The sequence below is a fragment of the Nomascus leucogenys genome, chromosome 19 (assembly GCF_006542625.1).
Source record: "Nomascus leucogenys isolate Asia chromosome 19, Asia_NLE_v1, whole genome shotgun sequence".
NCBI lineage: Eukaryota > Metazoa > Chordata > Mammalia > Primates > Hylobatidae > Nomascus > Nomascus leucogenys.
This window is the reverse complement of record NC_044399.1, coordinates 10,131,296-10,158,185: the sequence shown is the minus strand read 5'-3', so window position 1 is coordinate 10,158,185 and position 26,890 is coordinate 10,131,296. Positions and strand designations below refer to the sequence as shown.

At 39.1% G+C, this 26,890-nt stretch overlaps 1 protein-coding gene across 2 annotated transcripts in view; it reads left to right on the top strand.

Moving 5' to 3' along the window:
- The window catches only part of NOL10 (nucleolar protein 10), a 129,432-nt gene that overhangs the window by 63,971 nt on the left and 38,571 nt on the right, over positions 1 to 26,890 (top strand). For both annotated transcript variants that reach the window (XR_004026955.1, XM_003272741.3), the window contains exons 14-17: positions 17,508 to 17,634; positions 21,657 to 21,736; positions 21,940 to 22,038; positions 23,870 to 23,959. Coding sequence is in view for 1 of the 2 variants with exons in the window: in XM_003272741.3 (XP_003272789.2) it covers positions 17,508 to 17,634; positions 21,657 to 21,736; positions 21,940 to 22,038; positions 23,870 to 23,959 (396 nt within the window). In the remaining variant the exon portion in view is untranslated. The remainder of the gene's footprint in view (positions 1 to 17,507; positions 17,635 to 21,656; positions 21,737 to 21,939; positions 22,039 to 23,869; positions 23,960 to 26,890) is intronic.

Below are 26,890 nucleotides of genomic sequence, written 5' to 3'. Positions count from 1 at the left end.
TTTTAAAAGACTTGAATGATTTTTGCAATTAAGAATTAGCATTCTTCTGCCCTTAGTAAAATCATATGTGCTTTGTTTTTTTTTTTATTAATTTTTTTTTATTATACTTTAGGGTTTTAGGGTACATGTGCACAATGTGCAGGTTTGTTACATATGTATCCATGTGCCATGTTGATTTCCTGCACCCATTAACTCGTCATTTAGCATTAGGTGTATCTCCGAATGCTGTCCCTCCCCCCTCCCCCCAGGTGGTCTTTATTTTTTAGAGCAGTTTTTGGCTCACAGCAAAATTGAGTGGAAAGTACAGAGTTCTTATGTCCCTCCCCCACACGCTCCCTCACCATCAGCACTTTATAACAGAGTGGTCCATTTGCTGCAGCCAGTGAACAGACATTGACACATCACCACCTGAAGTTCATAGTTTACATTAGAGTCCACTCTTGGTGGTGTACATTCTATGGGTTTTGACAAATGTATAATGACATGTATCCACCGTTACAATATCACATAGAATAGTCTTCCTACCCTAAAAATCCTCTGTTCCACCTGTTCATCCCTTCCTCCACCCCCCAAACCCTGAGCAATCACTGGTATTTTTACTGTCTCTAGTTTTGCTTTTTTCCAAAATGTCATATAGCTGAAATCATACAGTATGTAGGCTTTTCAGATTGGCTTCTTTCACTTAATCCTATGCTTTTGAGATTCTTCCATGTCTGTTTGTGGCGTGATAGCTCATTTTCCTTTATCGTTGAGTAGCATTCTCTTGTCTGGATGTACTGCAGCTTGTCTGTCCATTCACCTATTGAAAGGCCTCTTGGTTGTTTCCAGTTGTGGCAGTTAGGAATAAAGCCGCTTTAAACATTATCGTGTAGGTTCTTATGTGCATATAAGTTTTCACCTTGTTTGTATAAATGTCAAGGAACCCAATTGCTATGTCATATGGTCACAATACGTTTAGTTTTGAGAAATTGCCAGATGGTCCTCCATAGTGCCCATACCTTTTTGTATTTCTGACAGCAGTGAATGAGAGTTCCTTTTGCTCCACATCCTCGTCAGCATTTGGTTTTGTCAATGTTTTTGCATTTTAGCCATTCTAATCGATGTATAGCTTATAGTGTCTTATTTTAATTTGCAAGTATCATTTATTTATGTTGGTCAGTCATGAAAATGACACACCATGATTTTTGTCTTTTTGGGCTTAACTAGATAGTTGTGTTAATTAGTTGTTAGTTTTGAGTATTTGGGGGGCTGGGTCATTTATTATACAAACATTTGTTACACAAACACTTAGTGAGCATCTTTCCTGTGCCAGGACCAAGGGTGGGATATCAAAAACTGCACTAGGATATCGAAGGTGTTTGAAGATACGGGCCTTGCTGCCTAGGAGCTGATAGTCTAGTAAAGGAACAGATAGTACAGGTGATAAGGGACTTTGGTTTACAGGATCTTACAAGAGGTAAGAAAGTCACTTTCCCATAAGTAATGTTTCATTCAAATTTCGAAGGACATTCAGGAATTAGGCAGTGATGGTGGATAGAAGGCTGGCAGAATCAGGGAGATCATCCTGTACAGAGGGAGCTGAAGTGAGACCCACGAGCCCCAGTCTATTCAGTCTGTTTGGGAGGAACTTGGGTTTTTCAGCGGCTATTAAGGAACAGGAGATACCAGTACTTCTCCAATTACTGGAGAAGTATCAGGACTTAAAGCCAAACCTTTTGTACCATGTTAAAATTTTTGCTTTTGCTTTAACTAGAGTGGCATGCCTTTGAAGGGTTTTATTCAGGGGAGTGAAATCAGATAGGTGTGTCAGATTATTCTGCCTGTATAATGGGGGTTGGTTTTGGAAGCCAGGGATAGGACACACTGTAATTGATTAGAAAAAATAATGAGGGCCCCATTTAAGGCAATAGGCATGGTGAGGGAAGAGCTGGGTGTGAGACACAGTAAGGAGTATGCTCATGGAATGTGGTGATTCGTAGGGAGTGATGGATGAGGGGGAGAGGGGAACTGAATGCGCAGTGATACCATTCACAGAGATAAGGTGGAGTAGATACTAAATTCAGTTTTGGCCATGTTGAATTGTCTTAATTCTAACTCTTCATATATATGAGTTAAACTGCTTCCTGGGAGGGAGTTTTGAGCTTTTGTTTTTCTGGTTCCTCTCCATGGAAAAGGTCAAAGGTTATGACTTAGGTTCTTGAATTTTCTGGAGAAAGAAAAAATCATCTTTATTAACTACACTTTGAATATCTGTTCTCAGCCAGTGGCACTAGTACTGACTTGAGTGCTCACTAATAGCCTCAATTTTGAACTAGGGGCCGGGTCTCTGCTCCTTTACAGAGTATTTGAAATAATTGAGGTTTCAGTTTGATAGTGTAAAGGGCTTGTTCACCACTTGGTATCTGCATCTATGCCTGTATTCTTTTGGGTGTGTTTATTTTTTCTTCTCTCTTTTTTTTTTTTTTTTTTTTTTGAAAAACGCTCTAACTAAAAAAAAAATTTAACCTTGTAACAATACGTAACCAAGAAGATAAAAGTCCTTCATTACCATTATTAACAAGCTATTAACAAGTTGGTGCACATGCTGTGCAGTCAAGTCACATATGACGCACACAGCACTGGCATGGGGCTTGAGCAGAATCAGGGTCTCCTTATACTATTCTCGAAGGTTTTTTTGATCACTAACAATATCATTTTGGTCAGCACGTAAATCAAGCTCTCTTTTTAATAGTTGCATAGTGTTTTGTTGTGTAGATATATCATACTTTATTTACATAGTTTCCTGTGTAACTGTTTACCATCTACATTTTCCAGTTCTCTAAACCAAAGTCTGCCACCAGCGTTTCTGTGATGACAGACACGTTCTGTATCTGCTGTGTCCTATGTGGTAGCCATTAGTCACATGTAGCTGTTGAGCACTTGAAATGTGAGTACTGCATCTAAGGGACTGAATTTTTAATTTCATTTAATTAATTTTAACTTAATTAGCCACAAGTGGCTTAGTGGCTGCCTTATTGGGCAGCATAGCTCTAAACTATTCCAGAGTCAAGTGAGATCATTAGGCTACTTCCTTAGACCACATTACTTTGGCCTTCATCAATTATGGTTTAATGATTTTTCTTTGATGTTGAACTTATGTAAGCCTCTCAAAGAAATATATTTTGTTGCCAGACTCCCTTAAAGGTCTATATTATGCTACTTGAGTTTTGTTCCAACAGAGAATTTCTCCTTCCAGATCTATCAGTATACTTTCCTCTAGCAAGTAAAGGGTATCTGTCCACCTTACTGTGCATCTCCTTTTGCCTTGGTTGCTTAGGAGCCCAAAGTTAATTTTTATTTTTATTATTTTTGAGACAGGGTCTTATTCTGTTGCCCAGGCTAGAGTGCAGTGTCCTGATCACAGCTCAGTGCAGCCTTGAATTCTGGGGCTCAAGTGATTCCCCAACCTCAGCCTCCCAAGTACCCAGGACTACAGGAATGTGCCACCACACCCAGATAATTTTCGTATTTTTTATAGAGATGGAGTCTCACCATGTTGTGTAGGCTGGTCTTGAATTCCTGGGCTCAAACGATCCTCCTGCTTTGTCATCCCAAAGTTAAATTTTTGATTGAATTATAGCAGTTGGTTTTTATGCCTCTCACCACCATCCCTATCAAACTTCATCACTTTCTTTTCCTTCTGAGTTTAAAGATTTCATTATGTGTATGGTTTTTTTTTTTTTTTAATAAAGCTGTTCATACTCTTTTTGAAGATGCTTAGATTTTACATGAAGTATTTTGGATCTATCCTAAAACTTCACTAAAAAATGATAAGCAGCAGCCAGGCACAGTGATGCACGCCTGTAATCCCAGCACTTTGGGAGGCCAAGACACGTGGGTCTTTTGAGCTCAGGAGTTCGAGACCAGCCTGGCCAACTTGGCAAAACCATCTCTATTAAAATACAGAAAATTAGCCTGGCGTTATTGTGCATACCTTTGGTCCCAGCTACTCAGGAGGCTGAGACAGGAGCATCGCTTGAGCCCAGGAGGTGGAGGTGGCAGTGAAGCGAGATCATGCCACTGCACTCCGGCCTGGGTAATAGAGCAAAATTCTGTCTCAAAAACAACAACAACAACAAAAATCAACAGTATATACATACTGCTTCCCTCCCACGGTCATGCACACCCACATATCATACATCTTAGTGAGATTCTAAATATTATCACGTTTGTGGGAATCCTGTTTATCACCTCAGAGGAAGCTATGCATATTTAAGACTCTACTTAAGTACTTTTGTGGTTGACCACATTTTATTCCACTGAGTTCGGATTGAGTTCCTTTACGTCCTTTGCTGTGCCAGTATCATGCTTTCTTTCCTTCAGCTTTATTTGGGGGAACATATGGGAAATCTTATTTTGTATGAATTTAAGGTATGTTCTTCAGGATTTCCTAGTTCCGTGCATGACCGCCTCCCCAAGATAATCAGTAACTGCTAAATGGTGTTAAAATATTTTTTCACCTTCCTAGAATAGCACTGTTAAGGTATAGAACCTTGAATAAAAGTGTACATATAATTTTTTTAAAGTTTTGCTCTTCCTTTTTTTCTGCCGAGTTTCCCCCCCTGGGTATTTTTAAATATATTGGTACCCTTAGTTTTTACATAGATTTCAAAATAAAGAATTAGAAAGCAATAAGAATATGCATAAAAGTTATTAATAAACACTTTTGGGCCGGGCGCGGTGGCTCACGCTTGTAATCCCAGCACTTTGGGAGGCCGAGGCAGGCGGATCACGAGGTCAGGAGATCGAGACCACGGTGAAACCCCGTCTCTACTAAAAATACAAAAAATTAGCCGGGCGTGGTGGCGGGCGCCTGTGGTCCCAGCTACTCGGAGAGGCTGAGGCAGGAGAATGGCGTGAACCCGGGAGGTGGAGCTTGCAGTGAGCCGAGATTGCGCCACTGCACTCCAGCCTGGGCGACAGAGCGAGACTCCGTCTCAAAAAAAAAAAAAATAAAAAAATAAACACTTTTGCCTGCAAGGAAGTCGAGTAGAACCAGGAAACTACTAATGTGCTAAGGATAACACACCAAACCATCTGTGTTACTAACTCTTGGCAGGAATAAAATGACAAAACAAGATCTTGGGAGATGCTCATTACCAGGTGCGTGATCAAAAAGATAAATACATTCTCATGTAAAAAAAATTGGCTTAGTGCCTTTAGCATCCTTGGGGCATGTGTGCGTGTGCATGTGGGCAAGTTTAGCATTTGATGTAGTTAGGAAATTGGGAGAGGAAAAGGGTAGAAGTAGAGGACTTTAACATTGCTTAGAGTCATTGTTATTGCAAAGTCTGGAAGTGAACTCTAGGAAACTGCACTGGAATTCAAGTGTAATATGATGATAAACATCAAATGACTGTTTGTAGCTGAGGTGCAAGGCCAGGCTCTTCAGGAAAGAATGAATAGGAGACCTTAAAATAAACATCTGTTTTTTTATTCAGCTAAGAGTGGACTTTGAAGAAGATTGGGGCCATGTTAAGATTTTCTTTTTCTTCCTTGAGAATTGAAGAAAAACGTCAGCTGAGGATTTTTTCATGCTATTTAATATGTCATTTGTAGTGTTTCATGAAAAGCAGACAGATACGTAAAGCTTTTTATTCTACTTCAAATTAGAATAGTAAGTTAGATCCAGTTTTGAATTTAAAAGAGAACTTTAACAGATTTGTTTTATGAGTGAGTTTCATGATTTTGAATAAAATTTTCACACACTTAAACTACAGTGGTTTGGCCAGGTACAGTGGCCACAACTGTACTCCCATTGCTTTGGCAGGCCAAGGTGGGAGGATCATTTGAGCCCAGGAGTTCAAGACCAGCCTGGGCAACATAGTGAGACCCCGTCTCTACAAAATAAAATAAATTAGCTAGGCATGGGTACATGTCTGTAGTCCCAGCTACTCAGGAGGCTGAGGCAGGAGGATAACTTAAGCCCAGGTGATCAAGGCTGCAGTGAGCTATGATCATGCCACTGTACTCCAGCCTGGGTGACAGAGCAAAACTGTCTCATAAATACATATGTACATACATACCTACATACATACTACAGTGGTTCATTTGAAAGTAACTCTATATGTCCTGTTCCTAAATGTTTTAGGAATATCTGGTTTTCTCCAAGCTTGCCTGTTCTGAATCCTGCTTAAGTTCAAAGTTTATAAACCTCCAGTAGGTATGTGAATTTGGTTTTCAGCAAATCATTCCTTTGGTTTCCCAGAAGCTTCCTTCACATTCCAGCTCCTCAAGTAACTGTTAAAAGTTTAAACAGGAAAAGGAGTGAATTGATTTTGTGTATATTTTTGTTTGGTGAAACAGCAGAGTGCAGGCATAGTCTTTTCAGGTAAGTTTGCCTAAAAGTAGTTTCCTGTCACCTCCCTTTGAAAAGAACTGAGGTGTGCCCCATCCTCAAACCTACCATCTTTCCAATTTATTTGTTTATTGGGGTAGTAGGTGGGAATAAATGTTTCTTAGATTTTTCTGGCCTCCCTTCTTAAGCCAGGGTAGCTCCTGGCAAATAATCCCCAGGCAAACCTTAACTGGGCCGCCTTCCTAGAACCTCATTTTATATCCAAAATACAAAAAAATAAAAATACAAAAATATGAAAACACATGAAAATAAAGTGCTGTAAACACACGACTTTGCAAATATTAATCATACAGAGCCAATTGCTTATAGTATAGAAATAGTCTGAAGTATTCTTCTGGCACAGCATTGCCTGTGTGATTCTCACCAGAAACGTTTAACTGGATCTGATTATGAGCAGTGATCAGCAGAGGACTGTGGGGACCCTTGCAAATCGGGGCTCTTTCTAAGAGCTCTGGCCTGAGCCTTGAGCAAATGTCCACGTCCTGAAAGTCAGTGAAGGTGGGGGGGCTCCTCGATTAAAGGAAACTAAGGAGACATAATAACCTCCTTAATTCATTTTCAAAAAAAAACAAAAAAAACAAAAAAACAGCTTTTTAAAGACATAATACACATACCATGAAGTTTATCCTTTTAAAGTGTATAGTCCTAAGCCAGGCTCTGTAGTACCCACCCATAATCCCAGCTACTCGGGAGGCTGAGGTGGGAGGATCACTTGAGCCCAGGAGTTTGTGACCAGCTTGGGTAACATATTGAGACCCCGTCTCAAATAAGAAAAAAAAAAAAAAAGAAAACATGAAGTGTACAGTCCACTGGTTTTTAGTACACTCAGAGTTTTGCAGTGGTTGCCACTAATTCCATGACGTTCTGTCACACTAACCAGAAACCCCATGCCAGTTTTTCTTCCTTCTCCCTCTCCCAACCCCTGCAACCACTCACCTACTTTCTGTCTATACATTTGCCTTTTCTGGACATTTCGTATACAGTATGTGGTCTGTTTTTTCTTTAGCATGTTTTCCAGGCCCGTCAATGTTGTACCATGTCTCAGTACTTTGTTCCTTTTGATTGCTGAGTGACATCCCATTGTATGGATATATCACATTTGTTCACCCATTCATCAGTGGATGAATGTCATTATCCAGTTTTTACTAAGTCCGGTGTTTTGACTTAGTGAAATAACTAGTCTCTTAAAGATGAGTTCTCTGGCAACTTTCCCCCTCCCTGCATATGGACCTGCTTTTCTTGTTTCTTTGCATGTCTTGTAATTTTTTTTGTTGGAAGCTGGATGCTTTAAATAATATAATTTAGGAATTATGGAACTCAGTCCCTCCCCCAGGTCCCCAGGGCTTGTGGTTGGTTGTTTGTTGAGTGACTGTCATGGACTAATTCTGTAAAATCTGATTTCTTCCTAACGTGTGACCACTGAAGTCTCTGCTTGTTGCCGAATTGTCAGCTAATGAATAAACAGATTTCCTTCAATGCCCGGAACCAGTCAGTTGCCCGGCTTCAGCCAGAGTGATCCTCATGAATGCCCCTGCTCACCATTGCTCTCTCTATTCAAGCCACACTGGGCTGGTCTTTTTACTGATCCACAAACATGCCAAGCAATTCCAACATCTAGGCCTTTGTAGTTGTCAGGTAGTCTTGAGGGTCACTCCTTCCTGCCCCTTGGGTCCCTGTCCATCATCTCCCCTTCCCCTCTATTCTTCATTGCCTTCTCTCCTTCAGTTTCCACAGCACCAGTCTCTGTCTGTCATACTCTCCACTGCCTCTCCCTTGTTTGTTTTTTCCCCTTTCTGGAAGGTAAGCGCCTTGAGGGTGGGGATTCTTCTGTGTTTTGTTACTGAGTATCTAGAGAGGGAGGAAAGTGCCCCCCTCTTTGTTGAATAAGTGAATGGGGAGGGAGCTTAGGCAACCTGTTCTTGTTTAAGAATGAGGGCCAGACGTGGTCTCTCACTCCTGTAATCCCAGCACTTTGGGAGGCCGAGGCCAGTGGATCACTATAGCTCCTAAAAATACAAAAATTAGCCAGGTGTAGTGGCACACGCCTGTAATCCCAGCTACTTGGGAGCCTGAGGCACAAGATTCCAGGAGGCAGAGGTTGCAGTGAGCCAAGATCGCACCACTGCACTCCAGCCTGGGTGACAGAGCAGGACCCTGTCTCAAAAAAAAAAAAAAAAAATGCAGGGTGGTCTTGTCCACTGGTAGTTTTCATGTGGACCCTTCAGCTAATGGCTCTACCCAGATATCAATATCTTAAAGTCTGTCTTCTGGGACCTTTCATTTTCTCCAGAGAAGAATCCCCCAGTTTTGTCCTGAGGTGTTAGGGGTTTGGGCTGGTAGAGTGGACGCACAGCAGCATAGGCTTGACTTTGGCATTCCAGGGGCTGGGAAAAGGAGGCGAAGGTCCCACGGTTTGATGTCTAGACTGCCATTAATTGTCCTGACTTTAGCCCCACAGCTCAAGTCACCTGTGCCTGGTGGCATACTCCCCACCCACCGCCCACGTAGGGCAGCTTTGGTTCCCCTCCTCCAGAGAATTATCTTCTGGTCTCTTTAGGCATGGTGGGGATTTGGGTGTTCATCAACTGCATTGTTCCCCCTTTATTCGGGTCTGTGCCTCATCCTGTCATCCCCCATGCTTAGAGCCTTGAAGTTCTTGTCCCAAGGATTCTGAGAGGAATCTTCTCTCTTTGCTGTTCACCTCTGTAAGCTCTCATGTTTACCAGGTTAAGTTGCTTAAACTACTGCATCGTCTTCTTCAGTTCTTTTTGTCCTTAAAGGTTAATACCTTTTAAAATTCATTTACTGTCATTTAAAAAAGGCTTGACAGTGATGGGGGTACCATTATTAACCAAAAGTTCTCTGTGTTTCTTAACATCAGTTTTAATTTGGTGTTTAAATGTTTGCTTGGGGCGTCCTGTCTCTGCTAGCCCTTGATCGAAGGCACTCTGTCGTGCGTATTTGTACTCATAGTGTCACATGGTTTGACTGTTGCTTGATGGGCTATTAGTGAGATACTGGCTTAAGGAATCTTAACAATTTTTTTTTAACTTGGCCTTATTTTTCTTGTTATTTCATTTCAGTCCCTAAATTATCTTTTCAAATATTAAATCAAGTCATGGCAGATAATAGTTTTTCTTTTTTAAAAATAAATCTTTTAAAATGTTGAAATTAAATTGCTTCCTTGCTAATCTGATTTTTAAGAACAAAACACTACAAGTAGAGTACATTTAAATGACTCATAATTACTCACACAAATGCATGTAAACTTGGATATGCAATTAGGCAGCTCATTATGCTGCAAATGCAATTACACGCTTAAGGTCATGGCCACTCCCTCTGGCTCACCCAGTTGTTTCTCTTGGGTTTATGATCATTTATTAAGCCTCAGCTGTCAGAATTTGAAAATACATGCTGCTGCTAGTGAGGCCTTTCCAACAATAATGGAAGAAAAGCTGAAAAAGAAAATTTTTTTTTGAGTTTATATGCAGAGTTGGTTTTCTTAATTGGCAAAATCCCATTTTCCCACCGGAGATGCAGGCTATGTAATCAGAAAAGTTATCATTAATCATAATAGTGGTCAGTGATATTTATAGTATATCTATATTTAGTATATATTTACCATATGTAGCTATGTATAGTGTGTATATACATTATAGTACAACTCCATCTCTTATCTGCAGTTCTGAAATTTAAAAAGCCTTGAAAGTTTGTTTATAACCCTGTGGTGAACCCTGACTGGACCTGATTCATTCAACCTATGTGAAATAATGAATTTCTTTGTAGTTCTGTGTTTATCCCAAATCACTGGTGTGAATTTGTGTAGGTTTTGCTGCAGAGATGTTAATATGGTTTGATCATGGGCCACTGACCCAGACCTCACTGAAGATTTTTTGTTATATACAGCATACATACTGTATACAAAATACAAAAAAGTATTACTTTTTTAAAATGCAAAAAGTTATTTGTTTCAAACTCTGACTCCAGTTGTTTCTATTAGAGAACCAGGGCCTCACTGCAGTGAGCTATGGTCATACCACTGCACTCCAGCCTGGGCAACAGCAAGATCCTGTTTCCCAAAAAGAATCATGGCCTCACAGTAAGGGTAACAGATTTCTGGTTAGACCTGGATTTAAATTCTAATAGGGGGCTGGGCGCACTGGCTCATGTCTATAATCCCAGCACTTTAGGAGGCTGAGGTGAGCGGATCACCCAAGGTCAGGAGTTCAATACCAGCCTGGCCAACGTGGTGAAACCCCGTCTCTACTAAAAATACAAAAATTAGCTGGGTGTGGTAGTGCATGCCTGTAGTCCCAGCTACTAGGGAGTCTGAGGCAGGAGAATCACTTGAACCTGGGAGGCGGAGGTTGCAGTGAGCTGAGATCGTGCCACTGCACTCCAGCCTGGGTGACAGAGTGAGACTCCTTCTCAAAAAAAAAAAAAAAAAAAAAAATCTAATGGGGGATAAAAACCCTCTACCTCTTAGAGTGTGGGTTGCTAGTGCTATTATTATTTTTATTGTTGTTGTTGTTTTTATTATTGTTCCAGTTCCAGAACTGATATTTATATCTATTTTTAGAGTGTCCTGAAAACAGTTCTATAATGAAATAACTAGGTACTTGATATGGTTGCTAGGTGGTAAAAAAACTTTTATATTCAAACTTCCTGTTGCTGTTAGTCAGTAAATGTAGTTCTTACCTGTTTGATTTAATAGTGTCATTATAACATAAAAGTTTAAATTGAATTTCTAGGATTGTAATAGTATAAGATCACTAAAAGGTAAAAATGACAATTCTCCTAAAAACATCTTGTGTAATTAATCAGTGAAATATATTAATTTTATGTAGCACTACATTCTAACTATTCAGTATGGCAGTTAAGCTTTACTGATTATGAAACCATAGCCTCTCAGTTGTTCAGGGCCTTGCTCAAGTGCCTCTTGCAAAGCTATCTTGATCGGCCTCAGCAGATAAAGGGCTTCCTAGAACCTTTTAAAAATGTCTCTTTTGGCACTAATCCCATTGTATTGTACTTGACTGTTTTCCACATACTTATGTTTGACTTTAGCACTTAACTTTTACCAAATGCCCAGTTAACTTTTTGAATGAATGAATGAAGTTGAAGAAATTAAGAATCATTTAGTCCTTCCACATAAGTATTGCTATATTTGAAACAACTCTGTTCCTTTTGGGTTTCATTCTACTATTTTTATAGGGTATACTGTACTTGGAACATAATAAATATGGAATTTAATAAATATGTGATGAATAAAAATTGAATTAAAATCTATCTCGTTACATTTCATGGTTTCAGTTTTATTCCTGAAATTAAAATAATTTACTTAGGTCCTTTTTCCATGTGATTCTTTTTCTTTCTTCTCTCTTCTCTTCTCTTCTCTCCTCTTCTCTCTTCTCTTCTCTGGTCTTCTCTGGTCTTCTTTCTCTTTTTTTTTTTTAACAGGGTCTTATTCTGTTGCCCAGGCTGGAATGCAGTGGTGTGATCATGGCTCACTGTAGCTCAACCTCAAGTGATCCTCCCATCTCAGCCTCAGGAATAGCTGGGACCACAGGCACATGCCACCATATCTGGTTAATTTTTAATATTTTTTATAAAAAATATAAAAAATGTGTAGAGACAAAGCCTCACTACATTGCCCAGGCTTGTAAAAGAATATTTCTAGGCTGGGTGCCCTTGAAATCCCAGCACTTTGGGAGGCCAAGATGGGCAGATCACCTGAGGTCAGGAGTTCGAGACCAGCCTGGCCAACATGGCGAAACCTCGTCTCTACTAAAAATACAAAAATTTAGTTGGTTGTGATGGTGAGTGCCTGTAATCCCAGCTACTCAGGAGGCTGAGGTATGAGAATCGCTTGAACCTGGGAGGCAGAGGTTGCAGTGAGCCTAAAGCATGCCACTGTACTCCAGCCTGGGATACAGATGGAGACTGTGTCTCAAAGAAAAAAAATAATATTTCTAAAAAAAGATAATTTCAAATTTAACGGCTGTTCTATGTTATCAATTATTTTCTTATTTTTCCATTAATAGTACGTTAGATAATGAAAGGCTTTGTCATACTCAGTGGCATTATAAGTAAGCAGAAAAAAATGATGGCATTTGTATTGGTTGAGTAGACTTTGGTTCTTTGTCTATAATATTAATAGTACTTTGTTGTTGTTTTAATCACTCTTGATCTGTTAAAACCATTTATCTGGTAATCCTCAATCTTTTTTTCTGTCTCAGCACAGCTTTGGGATGTAGCACAGTGATTTTTCTAAAGTAGAGTGAGGGAAGGAGTATCCTCTTTCAGCTCCCTAAGAGTATTTATTTATTTTTATTTTTATTGTTCTTAGAGACAGGGTCTCACTCCATTGCCCAGGCTGGAGGGCAGTGGCACCATCATAGCTCACTGCAGCCTCCAAATCCTGGGCTTAAAGGATCCTCCCATCTCACCCTCCTGGGATAATAGTTGGGACTACAGGTACATGCCATCATGCCCAGCTAATTTTAACAATCTGGCTTTTTTTTTGAAGAAGGGTCTAATTCTGTCACCCAGGCTGGAGTGCAGTGACACAATCTTGGCTCACTGCAACCTTCACCTCCCGGGTTCAAGCGATTCTCATGCCTCAGCCTCCTGAGTAGCTGGGATACAGGCATGTGCCACCACGCCTGGCTAATTTTTGTATTTTTAGTAGAGATGGGGTTCCACTATGTTGGCCAGGCTGGTCTTGAACTCCTGACCTCAGGCGATCTGCCCACCTCAGCCTCCCAAAGTGCTGAGATTACAGATGTGAGCCACTGTGCCTGGCCAACAATATGTATTTTTGTAGAGATAAGATCTCACTGTGTTGCCCAGGCTGCCTGGAACTCCTGGGCTCAGGAAGTCCTCTCACCTTGGCCTTCCGAAGTGCTGAGATTAGGCGTGAGCCATTGCACCTGGCCCCTAAGATTTTTAGTATTCACCCTTTTTCCTCCCCACTTGTAGTCCTTTACAGGAATACATGAGAATTTTAAGTTTTATAATTAACATCTTAAAGACAAATTGTAATCATAGAAGCAGTGATCATCTTGGGCACATGGCATGTATTTTCATGTCCTTTAAAATTGGTTCTTCCACTCAAGTAGATTGGCACAAGCAGATACTTTGCTGCATTTGAGTTGTGGCCTTCTTGTAGCATGTTGGTACATAAAGATTCATATTTTGGAGAATCAAGTATTTCCATTTAGATTGGTTGATATGATTATCATTAAAGTTGCTAAGGGAGCCACATTATCCCTTTCTAGCAATCTGATGAGTCAGTTTTCAATTTTCTACTTTTATTAATACTGACCTATGAGTTGAAGAAATATTTGCTGGGCACAGTACCACTGCCTGTAATTCTATCTATTCTGGAGGCTCTCAAGAGTTTCAAGACCAGCCTAGGTAACACAGCAAGAACCTGTCTCAAAAAAAATAAAAAGAAAAAAAGAAAGTCTTATAAATTGACCACAGCATGGGCAACATGGTGTGACTGAAGTATAGAATACAGCAATGTAACAGCAGGACAGAAAACCTGGAAAGTTTGAGGTAGTAGTGATAGTCCATATATGTCTAAAAAGGATGTTTTCCTCAAGTTGTAAAATGTGGAATTTAGAAAGTAAATTAATATATTTCAAAGGATTAGTTGAGGTTTAACATATTTTATGGCTATGAAGGCAACAAAGACATTTTACACATTGATGCTGTGATGTAGCTACATCAGAGAGCGTGACGTGCCTGCGGTTGAGCCCTCCTTATTGGCTAAGCTGGCCACTGTTTTTGAAACTTAATGGTAGGCCTCTGAGGAAAGGTCTAATGTGGATAAAACCTGCAGTTCATACCAGTGTAAATCAATAATTTCAACTTTGTTATGGTGGTTTTGATGTTTTTTCTCTGAAAAGGAACTCAGGAAATGTGATTAATAAGGTCAACTACTAGATTTAATTTTGTTTTTGATGGAAATATTTTTTCCTAGAAAATTTAATGGCCATGAATCTGATTGCAGAGATTATTTGCCATAACTAGACCTGTCCCCTGACAGGCAATTTAAACCACTTCCATTAAAATCTAGATAATCAGAAAGAATGTTGTGGAACATTATAAAAGAGAGCTATGTGAAAGTAAATTCACATCTAGACTGTTTTAGTATTCCTGCCCCTCACCTCCAGAAGTCAGTGCACACAGTATGATCTTTTTATTGTCTTTGAAGCCCATGTTTATGATTGATTTAAAAAGGTGGAACAATTTATTTTGAGGTTCTTTGGGTAACAGTGTACCCTTGCATAGGAGTCAAGATAGATCTGACTTTCACCAGAAGTATTCATATACCCAGTAGCTTTATGGTGAGGTATTTGAGTGTTTTTATCTGAATAAGGAATATTAGACCAATTTAGAAATACTTTTGCCAGAGAGGACCCTTTCAGTTTTAGTACTTTATGCATATGAAATTCATGTGTTTTATACATGAATAGATTTATTTATCACATAGTTACTAAGCACCTACTATTTGGCAAGCACTGTTCTAGGTACTAAAAATTCAGCAGTTAACAAAACAGATGTCTCTCCTCTCCTCAGAGGACAATATCTTGGATATTATATTCTAAAAAAGCAATAATAGCATACTTTGTTCTTGTCTAGAAAAGAAAAGATTGCTGTTTTAGGGAGTACACCAGTATCTGATAGAGCTTTGCATTTGCAGGTTTGTGACTCACTGGAAGCAGATACCCCTGTAGTTACAAGGGCCTCAACTCTCTCGGCTTCAGAAGATGCCTGTGATTTTCCTAGCTTGCTCATGTGCTCCTTCCAACATGAAGTCCTTTCTCTTTTTTTTTGAGACGGAGTCTCGCTCAGTCGCCCAGGCTGGAGTGCAGTGGCATGATCTCGGCTCACTGCAAGCTCCACCTCCCGGATTCATGCCATTCTCCTGCCTCAGCCTCCCTAGTAGCTGGGACTACAGGCATCTGCCACCACGCCTGGCTAATTTTTTTTTTTTGTATTTTTAGTAGAGACAGGGTTTCACCGTGTTAGCCAGGATGGTCTCAATCTGACCTCGTGATCCTCCCGCCTCAGCCTCCCAAGTGGGAGGGTGGCATGAGCCACCGCACCTGGCCATGAAGTCCTTTCAAATAGACTTATTCAGTGTCCCAGCCTTCCCTAGTTTTTTTTTAAGCCATCTTCCCCTTGGACTCAGTGCAGTCCGAGTTCATTGCACACACATTGTGTGTGTATGTGCGTGCGTGTGCACATGCAAGTGCACACATGTGCTTCAGCTGGATTTTAAACTTCAGGGAGATTGTGGTCAGTGTCTTTAATTTAGCACAGTGCTTTGTATGTAGTAACATTTAGTTGTTGACCTCAAGCTACTGTCCTAAAATTGCTTAAAACCTTAGCAGTTCTTTTAAAAAGTGTTGTATATGGAATTTTTAAGAAATGCCTTGCATTTCTTGAAGGTTTGTCTTTGATGGTTGGAGTCAAACCACTTAGTATATAAAAACCTTTACTTCTATTTTTAAAAATTGTAGATTGCACTAATATGAAATTTCTGTGGAAGACTATATGCTCGAGTTTTTTTCATGTTTATGAGTACCATAGCTGTGTTGAGGTGAAGAGAATCACTCTTTCTAATCAGGCAAAATAATATAACTAAATTATTATGGCCATATCTAACATTTACTTTTTATTTGAAGAGAGTGTTAACAGGGGCTGTTTTTCTTTGTTACAACTCTGTTCCTTCTACCTTTCGTTCTTCAGAAAGTTTAAGCTAGATTTAATAATTTCCATTATGATTTCTGGTTTTTTTTCCGGTACGCTTGATTACTACTGAAATAAACAGGTTAAGTCGTCACTAGAAGTTCCATTTTGCCTGAGCCCAGTGTTCTCTCATCGGAATACCTCTAGCTTAAGGGAGGATTTCACTGGCATATCTCCTCTGTCGACTGAGCAGGTTTCCTTTGGCATACATTGACCTCAGTGGGTGTGGCATTTTGTTGGGAAAGATTTTATCAATAGCAAAAATGTACAAAGTGATCATAGTATTTTATGAAAGTAATTGGATTATATTTTTTCATAGTTGGATTACAAACTTAATGATTCATATGTTATTAGTTGGTTGTAATTCTGTTCAGCCTTTTGTTCCTCAGCCTTTCATTGGGATAACTCGTGGAGCCTGGTCACCCATTTAGTTTTGAAGAATTCTTTATACAGAAATTTAAAAAATCAACTAATTATTTTTAAATGGCAAATAAAAATCATATGTATTTGTTATGTACAGCATGATGTTTTGAAACATGTATATGTTGTGGAATGACTAAATTGAACTAATTAACATTTGCATCACCTCACGTAGTACTTACCATTTTTTGTAATGAGATCATTTAAAATCTACTCTTCTTAGCGATTTTCAAGAATACAATATATTGCCATTAACTGTAGTCTAGAATTTTAGTTTTTAATGAGTTAAATGAATTAAATGAAGTGGACCATGCAGAATGGAATGTAATTGTCAAGTAATTAGTTGAAAAATCTTAAAGGAAAGTAATTTTGGGCCGAGTGTGGTGGCTGAGCCTGGCAGATTGCTTGAACTCAGGAGTTGAAGACCAACCTGGGCAACATGACAAAACTCTATCTCTACAAAACAATAATAAGAATAATAATAAATATTGTTTTTTAAAAAGGTAGTTTTTCTTTTAGACTTCTGTTTGGCAAACTTAAAAAATCTAGTATACCAAATAATGCTTTTGTAGAATTCCAGTAGTATTTTGAAGGAAGGAGGTGATACATGAATGGATGGATGTTATTATAAGTGTCTGAATTATTTATCTGTACTTTGATAGTGCTAATATAAGAACATTCATTCATACTTTTGTACCCTAGACTAAGTGAGATTGTTTTCTCTTACAAGCCTAAACATTTACTACTTTGTTTATTCTCTTCTTGTTATATACTTGTTCATTATACATATTGCATCCATTTGTCAATACTTCTGATAGAAAAAAGGATTTAGAAATCATATTTAACAAAATCTGGTTATAAATAACTGAGACTTGGATGACGTGGTAAACTGTGCCTTTGCTGACCTTCTCATAAACACCAACAGGTTTTGGGTCCTGCTCCTCGGTGGTGTTCCTTCCTAGACAACTTGACCGAAGAATTAGAAGAGAATCCAGAAAGCACAGTCTATGATGATTATAAATTTGTCACCAAGAAAGACCTTGAAAATTTAGGTAAAAAAAAAATTGTGATAAAATATTATGTAATTACTTTATTTCTACTTTTTTTTGAGTTTTGAACATGAGAATTGGCTGAGCCATGTTTACCTCATCTCCCAAATCTTCCCTTTCTGCCAAATCAGATATTAAACATATTATATATTGTCAGATTTGTAACCTTTCTTCTTAGAAAAAAGTTCAAGTAAATTTAACATATTGAAGCTTTTTTATATTTTAAATGAGAATTTATTTTAGCAAATAATTTTATTTTAGCATACTAGCTATATAGAGGAAAAAAATTGTCACGAAAGCAGTGATTTTTTTTCCCCAATATTATCTGAAGTATAATAAGGTTTTGAAAATGTCTCAGAGACGGCAAGTAAGTGATTCCTGCCTCCCTTTTAGGTTTGATTATAAAAGACCCAATCCAGAACTTAGAAGTGATACATTGAAACTTCAGATGTAGAAGAACCTTAATAGTTACTTTATGTTTAAAGGTCACAGGCCAAGAAGTGTCTCAAAAGAACAGCAAATACTTACGAGATAGGGCTTACTATGTGCAGACAGTATCCTTTTTTTCGAGACAGAGCCTTGCTGTGTCACCCAGGCTGCAGTGCAGTGTCCCAGTCTTGTCTCACTGCAACCTCCACCTCCCAGGCTAAAGTCATTCTCCTACCGCAACCTCCCGAGTAGCTGGGATTACAGATGTGCACCGCCACGCAGCATGGTAAGACGGGGTTTTGCCATGTTGGCCAGGCAGGTCTTGAACTCCTGGCCTCAGGTGATCCACCCACCTCAGCCTCTCAAAGTACTGGGATTACAGGTGTGAGCCCCCGCGCCCAGTCTGTGCAGGCAGTATTCTAAGCGTTCTACATGTAACTCATTTAATCTTCACATCCCTATGGATTGGGTACTATTATGATTCCATTAGATAAGGAAACTGAGGCAAAAAAAAAAAAAAAAGATAAATGTATGTTGCCAGAAGTTTCAGTGGTAGTAAACTTGAGAGTTGAGCTTTAAATCCAGAGTCCATGCCCTTCCCCCAGCCATCCCAGCCCCTGCAGGACATGTTGGGCCTGCTTGCCTAGCCCTCCTCTAGGTTAGAGTAGATGGTGCTCATCTTGTTCTGCTGCTGCCAGAGGGGCTACAGCAGAAGTTACTGAAAGTGGGAAAACTTAGAGGGTCCATGCTGTACAAGGCAAGGCAACTTAGTTGTCTTTGGAACAAATAAATGTGCAACAACAGTTGAGTATTAAAACAGAATCATGTTACCATTAGATTAATTAAACTTCCTTTTTAACCCATATCTCATAGCACAGTTAATCAAGGCAGAATTACTTTCTGTCAGTTACTACCAAAAAAGAGCTGAATTTAGCCTTTTAAAAAATGACTTGAATGAAATAGGACCTTCTTACTGCAGTGCCTTCTTAGGTGTCTCCAACATAATTTTTATAATATGCTGTGTCACACTCACCTACATTTCTAAATCAAATGAAAAAAGGTCATTGTTCTTTTGTGGATTTTTTTTAAAACTACTATGTTTAGTACATTTTGGGTTCTTTTTCAGTCTTTTTACTGGGTTTATTTTGGGTGAAGAAAGCAGTTATATAAGTTTAGGTATATTTTGTTAAAAAGTAATTGTACTGCTCATTTTTAAAACTATAGAAATAGATACTCAACAAAATGACAGTCATACTAGAAAGCATTTTATGTATATTACTAATATCTTTCGATGTCAAATGAGCTTTTATCATTTCCCCATAATATATAAAACCTTCTAAATAGAATATCTTAAGAGTAGAAGTAAGTAATGAACTTCCCTTACTTCCTAAGATTATTGTTAGTGCAGCATTAGTATATTGAAGATTTGCAAGTTCTGACTCTTCTGGATATGGCCGATAGCAGATCTTATAGCTTGGTATTTCCCACAGTGCGTTCTTTGGAAAATTATGTCTGTAAAAAGGACTGGGTGGATAGCATAGTGGCTGATGTTGTGGGCACTACAGGTAGACTGACATGGGTTTACATCCCACCTCTGTCACTTAATGTCTGCACAACTTGGCCAATTCACTTAGCCTCTTTAAGCCTTGGTTTCCTCATCTGTAAAATGGCAATAATATTGGTCCCTGCCCATAGGGTTGCCTGGAGAAGGAATCAGAAAATGCTTGGAAAATATTCAGCACCCTGTTATTTTAGGAGATCTGTGGCAAATAAGGGAAATGCTAGGTTAAGAACAGTTAAATCAATTTCTTTACCTCACATACTTCTTAGAGCCTTTAATACCATCATACATTGTAAATCTCCAAACAGGAGGAAAGTATGAAACATTTCCCAAACTTGCTTGACCATGGAGCCCTTTTCTCAGAAGATCTCTTGGGACTAGTGATCCATGGAGTTAACTGTAGGAAATGCTGCTGCATCCGATTCTCGGGTTAGGATTGTTTCACTATGAAAAGCGCTTCACTCGGTTTTTATTTATGACCTGACTGGGATTAATTCTGTGACATTAATAAAAGAAACAAAAAATTACTTTTGCAATCACTGGTATATGTATTTTATAGTGTAGTGGTTAATCAGACCCTTATCCTGAGGAAGATTTATAGAATATACACGTGCAGTTGTATACATTCACATTTCATTAAGGCTCAGCCCTCTTTTGTTAAGACTCCATTGTGAAAGTTCAAACCCTATAGTTTATTAACCTAATGAATTCTATGACAGTATTTTCCTAATCAAGTTTTAGAATTCCGTTATGAGAATATCCTAAATTTAATTTTCTTTTTTATATTGTACTATAACGTATACTATTTTATACTACTATATGATTTTGCTCAGTACTTGATTTTCAGGTCTAGATGGATGTATATTTCTAAAATTTGGAAATTAGAGTAATGTTTTCCTTAGAAAGACAGTCACTTATACCAGGGGTCCCCAACCCCTGGGCCATGGACCCATACCAGTCGGTGGCCTATGAGGAACCAGGCCACACAGCAGGAGGCGAGTGGTAAGTGAGCATGACCGCCTGAGCTCCGCCTCCTGCCAGCCATGGCATTTGATTCTCATAGGAGCGTGAACCTAGTGTGAACTGCACATGCAAGGGATCTAGGTTGTGGGCTCCTTGTGAGAATCTAATGCCTGATGATCTGAGGTAGAACAGTTTCATCTGAAACCATCCCTCCCCCCATCCGTGGAAAAATTGTCTTCCACAAAACCAGTCCCTGGTGCCAAAAATGTTGGGGACCACTGACATATACCATAAATGTTCTGCATGTGAGTACATCACATGTGGCCTTATTTTGAAGATAAGTCTCAATCTTTTTCTGTGTCAGTATTTGGAATTATAAATAATTCCTGTGACATAGTCAGAGCATTCTTATGTGACCACCAGCACCACAAATTCTAAGTGTAACCTGTTAAAACTGGGAAACTCTGTGAAAGGTATTGTTTGAGGCAGGGTTCTCAAATCCTGACTGGCAGTGGACTTTTCATTAGTCCCTGATGAGGAATGCATATGTGATACGAGTATTAATATGCATGTATGTATGTTTATATATGGTGGTAGGAATTTGTCAGCTGTTCTTTCTTGGAAGATGGTTCTTTGTACATTGTTTTTGTGAGTGTCCTTTGTTTTTGCAAATGGTCTGATAGCAGTGTTTCTCCTCTCTCCCTTCTCCTCATTTCAATTTGCCAACTTACTGTTGATCCCCAGTATTATTTTCTAAATTGAACTTGTTTGTGGAAATAAAAAATCTGAGGACCACTCAGAGGGTATAAGGGAACCCTCTTTGTCTTAGTTCATAAGGACTTTCCTCATCATTTTTGTGTGTAGTATTACTACATTTAAAATAAATAAGGATGATATTGCTGAAGTACATTAAATGTTCTCTATAGATATCGAAGAAGGTTAGTAATTCTAATCCTTAAATTTTTAGTCTGAAGTGAAATCTTATTATAATCAAATTGTTGCCCAAGAAAAACTGTGTAATTTTAATGAAGATTGCTTAAGGACCTGCTGTCTTCTGTTTGACCTTTCCCAGGGCTCACCCACCTCATTGGATCTCCTTTCCTCCGGGCATATATGCATGGGTTTTTCATGGATATAAGACTCTATCACAAGGTAAACAGAAAACTGCAGTTATTATGTTTCAGGTAACTAATGTGTAGTCTATGGCCATTTCCTCACTACTCGCACTTTTGTAAAACATACATAGGATTTGTAGGGGATCTGCCTGTTCTTTGGCATAACTGTCGTGGTGTATATGAAAACGATATTACTAAATACCATTCTTTTATTTTAAAAACTTTTTTCATTTTGAAAAGGTGAAACTGATGGTAAATCCATTTGCTTATGAAGAATATAGGAAAGATAAAATACGACAGAAAATAGAAGAAACACGTGCACAGAGAGTCCAGTTAAAGGTAAATATTATGCTTACCATTGAATTTATCAGAGAAGAGTACTTAATTTTCATTTTGTGTATTATTCCAAAGAAATCTGCCATTCTTTTCTTGATTTTCCATCTTTAATTTGCATCTTTTACTAATATTTTTGGTATAGTTTGTTTGTCATCAGTGTGTCATGTTTGTCATGAGGGTGCAAAACTCTACAATTTTAGCATTATGACCTCTGCGGTAATTGTACTGTGGGAAATAATGCCAGGATGATTGATATCATCACCTCCACTAGAAACTCGATAGCATTTTTAAATGGGTTTTCCATTTTTGGAGTATCTGGGCTTTGCTAATCCCTATTCCTTACTGACCTTTGGCAGTATCTTAGGCTCTGTTTGGATCATGGGAAATGGTCGACAGTCATAAACGGCACTCGCTGTCTGAGTACATAGAATTTAATGTAAAGAATGATTAACTTGGTATTCGAGAACTGAAAAGGCAGAACTGCTAAAGGATGGAGGAGAGAGGTAAACTGCAGGAAGCAGCCACTAACTCAGAGCTGGGGAACAGCCTGGGGAATAGGAAGAGGAGGCCTCGTGGAGTTGGACCCAGGCCTCTGAAGAGGGGCCGCAGGCTGGTTCCAGGGCCCTTGAGGCATAGCGAGGATGTTCCCGGGAGCATTGGAAACTGCAAACTGGAATCCACCACTGCTGTGGAACCATGTGTTGTTTCCAGGACAAAGAGTTGCTGTTGTGTGTTGCCAGCGCAGACAGGGAAGGGCAGGCCCTGCTCCGGCGCCTGCCTTGCAGTCTGGCTGCAGCCGCCCCTATTCATTTCAACCACCAAATGATACCAATGTGTATAACTGAACGTTGGTATACATACATCCTCTGTCACTATAAAAGACTAGTGACTGTTTTCTGCATTTACCCTCAGTACTTTTTTGTTTTTCCAGACTGTTAAAAGATTTCTGGTGTTTTTTTTTTGAGACAGGATCTTGCTTTGTTGCCCGTGGTGGAGTACAGTGGCATGATCAGAGCTCACTGCAGCCGCGACCTGAGCTCAAGTGATCTTCCCATCTCAGCCTCCCAAGTAGCTAGGGACTACAGGCACATACTACCACACTCAACTCATTTTTTGTAGTTTTAGTGGAGATAGGATTTTGCCGTGTTGCCCAGGCTGGTCTTTAACTTCAGGGCTAAAGTGAGCCTCCCATCTTGGCTTCCCAAAGTGCTGGGATTAGAGGCATGAGCCATTGCACTGCCTCTCAGTGCGCTAGGAAGAGGCTCTCAGTGCCCTGGGAAGAGACATGAGGGCAAGTTCCCCAGCAGTAAGCTGGGGTTGCCGTTTTTGTGCCGTGTGGCCCACCCGGTATCGTCACCTGTCTACATTTCCTACTATGAGGATAATGAAATTTTAAAAATAAGAATTAGTTGGCTGTGCGTGGTGGCTCATGCCTGTAATCCCGGCACTTCGGGAGGCCAAGGCGGGCGGATCACAAGGTCAGGAGATCGAGACTGTCCTGGCTAACACAGTGAAACCCCGTCTCTACTAAAAATACAAAAAATTAGCCAGACGTTGTGGCGGGTGCCTGTAGTCCCAGCTACTCGGGAGGCTGAGGCAGGAGAATGGCATGAACCCGGGAGGCGGAGCTTGCAGTGAGCCGAGATCGCGCCCCTGCACTCCAGCCTGGGCGACAGAGCGAGACTCCATCTCAAAATAAATAAATAAATAAAATAAAATAAGAATTAGTTATCTCCTATTTATGAAATTATACTTACACAACTGTTTACCTTTAAGCTAATATGTAAATATGTAAGGTTTTAAAATAAAATATCAGCTTTTATTTTCTGTCTAGAAATTGCCAAAAGTTAACAAAGAGCTGGCACTTAAATTAATTGAGGAAGAAGAGGAGAAGCAGAAATCTACATGGAAAAAGAAAGTTAAGGTAAGATGAAAAAGTATCAGCAAATTGTTTCTGCATTTTGTTGATAGTAACTTACATCTTTTTTATTTTCTTTTTACTTTAAAAATACATGTAGGACTTTTTCTTTCCGCTTATAAGATTAGTATATGCTTAAGATGGGAAGTCTGGAAAATATAAAAGAATATCAAGAAAGCTATCCTTACAATTCTTATACCAGAGAAAGGCACCATTAATATTTCAGTGAATTTTCTTCCTGTCTTGTTTGTTTCAAAATTAGAAACTACAATAGCAAGAGTCTTGTATGTGTAAAATGTTTATCTTGATTCTTTAAAATAACACAGGTGGTTTCCCATTTTGTTAAAAATTCTTCGTAAATATTTTTAATGGCTACATATTCTGTTTTATGGAGTGATTATAATTTACTCAATCTTTCTACTGTTAAACATTTAGATTATTGTTTTTCTTTGTTTATAACTCCAGAAGTAACTGATTTTTATTTAGACTTGGTGTTCTTAGGAGTATGCAGGCTGAAGTGTAACTTCTACCTGCTTTCCTTTATTAATGTGAAAATAGACAAAGATCAGTCATAAAACAAATAAAAGTTAGCACTTTGTTTAGTAGGTATTGTCCAGAGGTGAGAGATTTTTCTAGTGTTTTCAGATATATGAAGAGTACCTGGGTCCTTTGCCAATCCTGTTTTCTCTGCTTAGATGAGGCAGGCAGATAGCCAAGCTTGGTTATGTGCTGGAATGAGTTGGAAAGAACTGATCTCTGCGACAGCCTGCAGAACCTAATGAGTAAGGAGCTGACCTTGTAGTTTTGGGGCCAGCTGTGTGGAGCCCTCAGAAGGTTTTTTTTTTTGTAGCTTATTCTTTCTCTGTCCTCTGGTTTTTAACCAGGTACATGCATCTAAGATGACTGAGCTCCTTTTGTCTTCATTTCTGTTTATGCTCTTCAATACCCAGGGACTGCAACTAAAGGATCTTGTTCCTAGTTCTTTGCACACTGGTTATGTAATCTTGGGTGATTGCTCATCTTCACTGGGTCGTAGTTTTTTCATCTATAACATGCAAGAACCGGAGATGGGCATTCTTAGAGCTGTGATTTCCAAATGGATTCAGACTCAAGACTCCCCCTTGCTGTCTTCTGCTTCCTTAGCCTCTCCCTGCATCCCCTTATCCTCGTTTATTACATTCTTTTAGTATATTATTTAAATTTTAATTTCTGGAAGCCTCTCACGTAAATAGAGGACTTTTAGGTTTCCATATTCATGACATGAATAGTATGCCAATGTTGAAATAATTCCTCAAACTTATTAGTATTTGAATTTATGTCTGTGTGCTATGGCTCTGCACCTTCCTAAGTTACACCAATGTGTATAAATGAATATATATGTATTTAAGTGTTTAAAACACAAGTCCTTCCTGCTGTGTTGACTCTCTCCCTAGAGTATTCACACTGATCTTCTTGTTAGCCAAGCCTAAGCATGATTAGGGAGGTAACTTTTCCGCTTTGTAATGTCATTTTACAGTAAAAGCTAAATGGAAGTGATCTTTGGATGTACATGCCCTAAGGCTTCAGTAGATAGAGAGTAGAGCTAACTTAGACTGTATGTGTTTGCATTCCTATCTGTGTTTTATGCCAGAGTCTTTATCATCTGATAGAGGCAAGAATACTTAAGTTACAATTTAATTTTGCTACTTTGTGCAGCATGGTATACCAGAGCCTTTTTGTAAGGCCCTGTGATTATCTAGATGCAGAAGTGCCCTTCCCTTCCCCCTATTTCTTTGGTAGACCTTTGTTGAGGTTGAGGGCAGCCAGAGAAGATTTAGAATACCCCGTAGTGCAGGATGGTAGAAATGACCTCACAAGTTGAACACATGCAGAGCAATCTTCATGGTCAGTAGGGAAAATTAGCATTGTTCCATGCCTTTAAACATTTTTGACAAAACATTAAAAACTCTCTTACTGTCCATTATAAATTGGAAAACTAGGATCTTTTTAGTATATTGTAATTTAAAACATTAGGAATAAAGCGTAGTTGAGTATTTTATTTTCTTTGTTTTCTTTCTTCTATTTTTTTTGTCAGTAGTACTTGGAACAGTGCTTACTTTTTTCTCCTCCTAAACTTTTGATACGGAGCCAGCATTTTTCTTTGCCTCAGCAAATTGTCATACTCATTTTCTAAGTTTGGATGAGCTTCCGATGTTTCATCCTTTGCTCTTTTGACGTTATGAAATGTCTCTGAGAGTTCCTTTAATGTGAAGTTTTTTGCCAGCATCACTTCCACTGGGACACTTTTCTTCTTGTCACAACTGTTTTCCTCATTTGTTTTCAGAGGTTCACCATTACTCGGTCCCCTCACTACAGACTTAGAGTGCCAGCCAGCAACAGCAGCCACATTCCCTGTATTCCCACAGCCAGCCCTTTCTTCTACAACTCCCTTTAAATTGATTCACATTTTTGTTGTTGCAGTTTTATCTTGTTGATTAGTTCTCTCTGAATTGTTCTTTTTTGTAAATGTCACGCGAGTTTGTCTTTGGTATCTAAAGAAGCAATGCAACAGTTATACATGCGTCCTGTCTGCCGGAACTGAACAGGAAATGCATTGCGCATCACACCGCCTGATGCAGTGACCAGTCACTGACAGGCTTTGAGAAAAGCGACCCATTATTTACGTAGAGATTTGTGGACTAAAGAGCTCGCAGTGGAGTTATACTTTATGCACACACTCAGTTGATGAACAGAGATAACTGAAATTTGAACCGTTTTATTGGGGCACCTGGTATTCTTTAACTACATTCCTTGGCTACTCCTTCCTGTTGGCACTGTGCGAATCAACGACTTGCCTTTCTGTTATCTCCAGTCACATCTATGTTCCGTTGGTGTTCACTCATTTTGTTGCTACATATTCTCTAATTAAATATCAGAATGGCATTTGATTATTTTAAA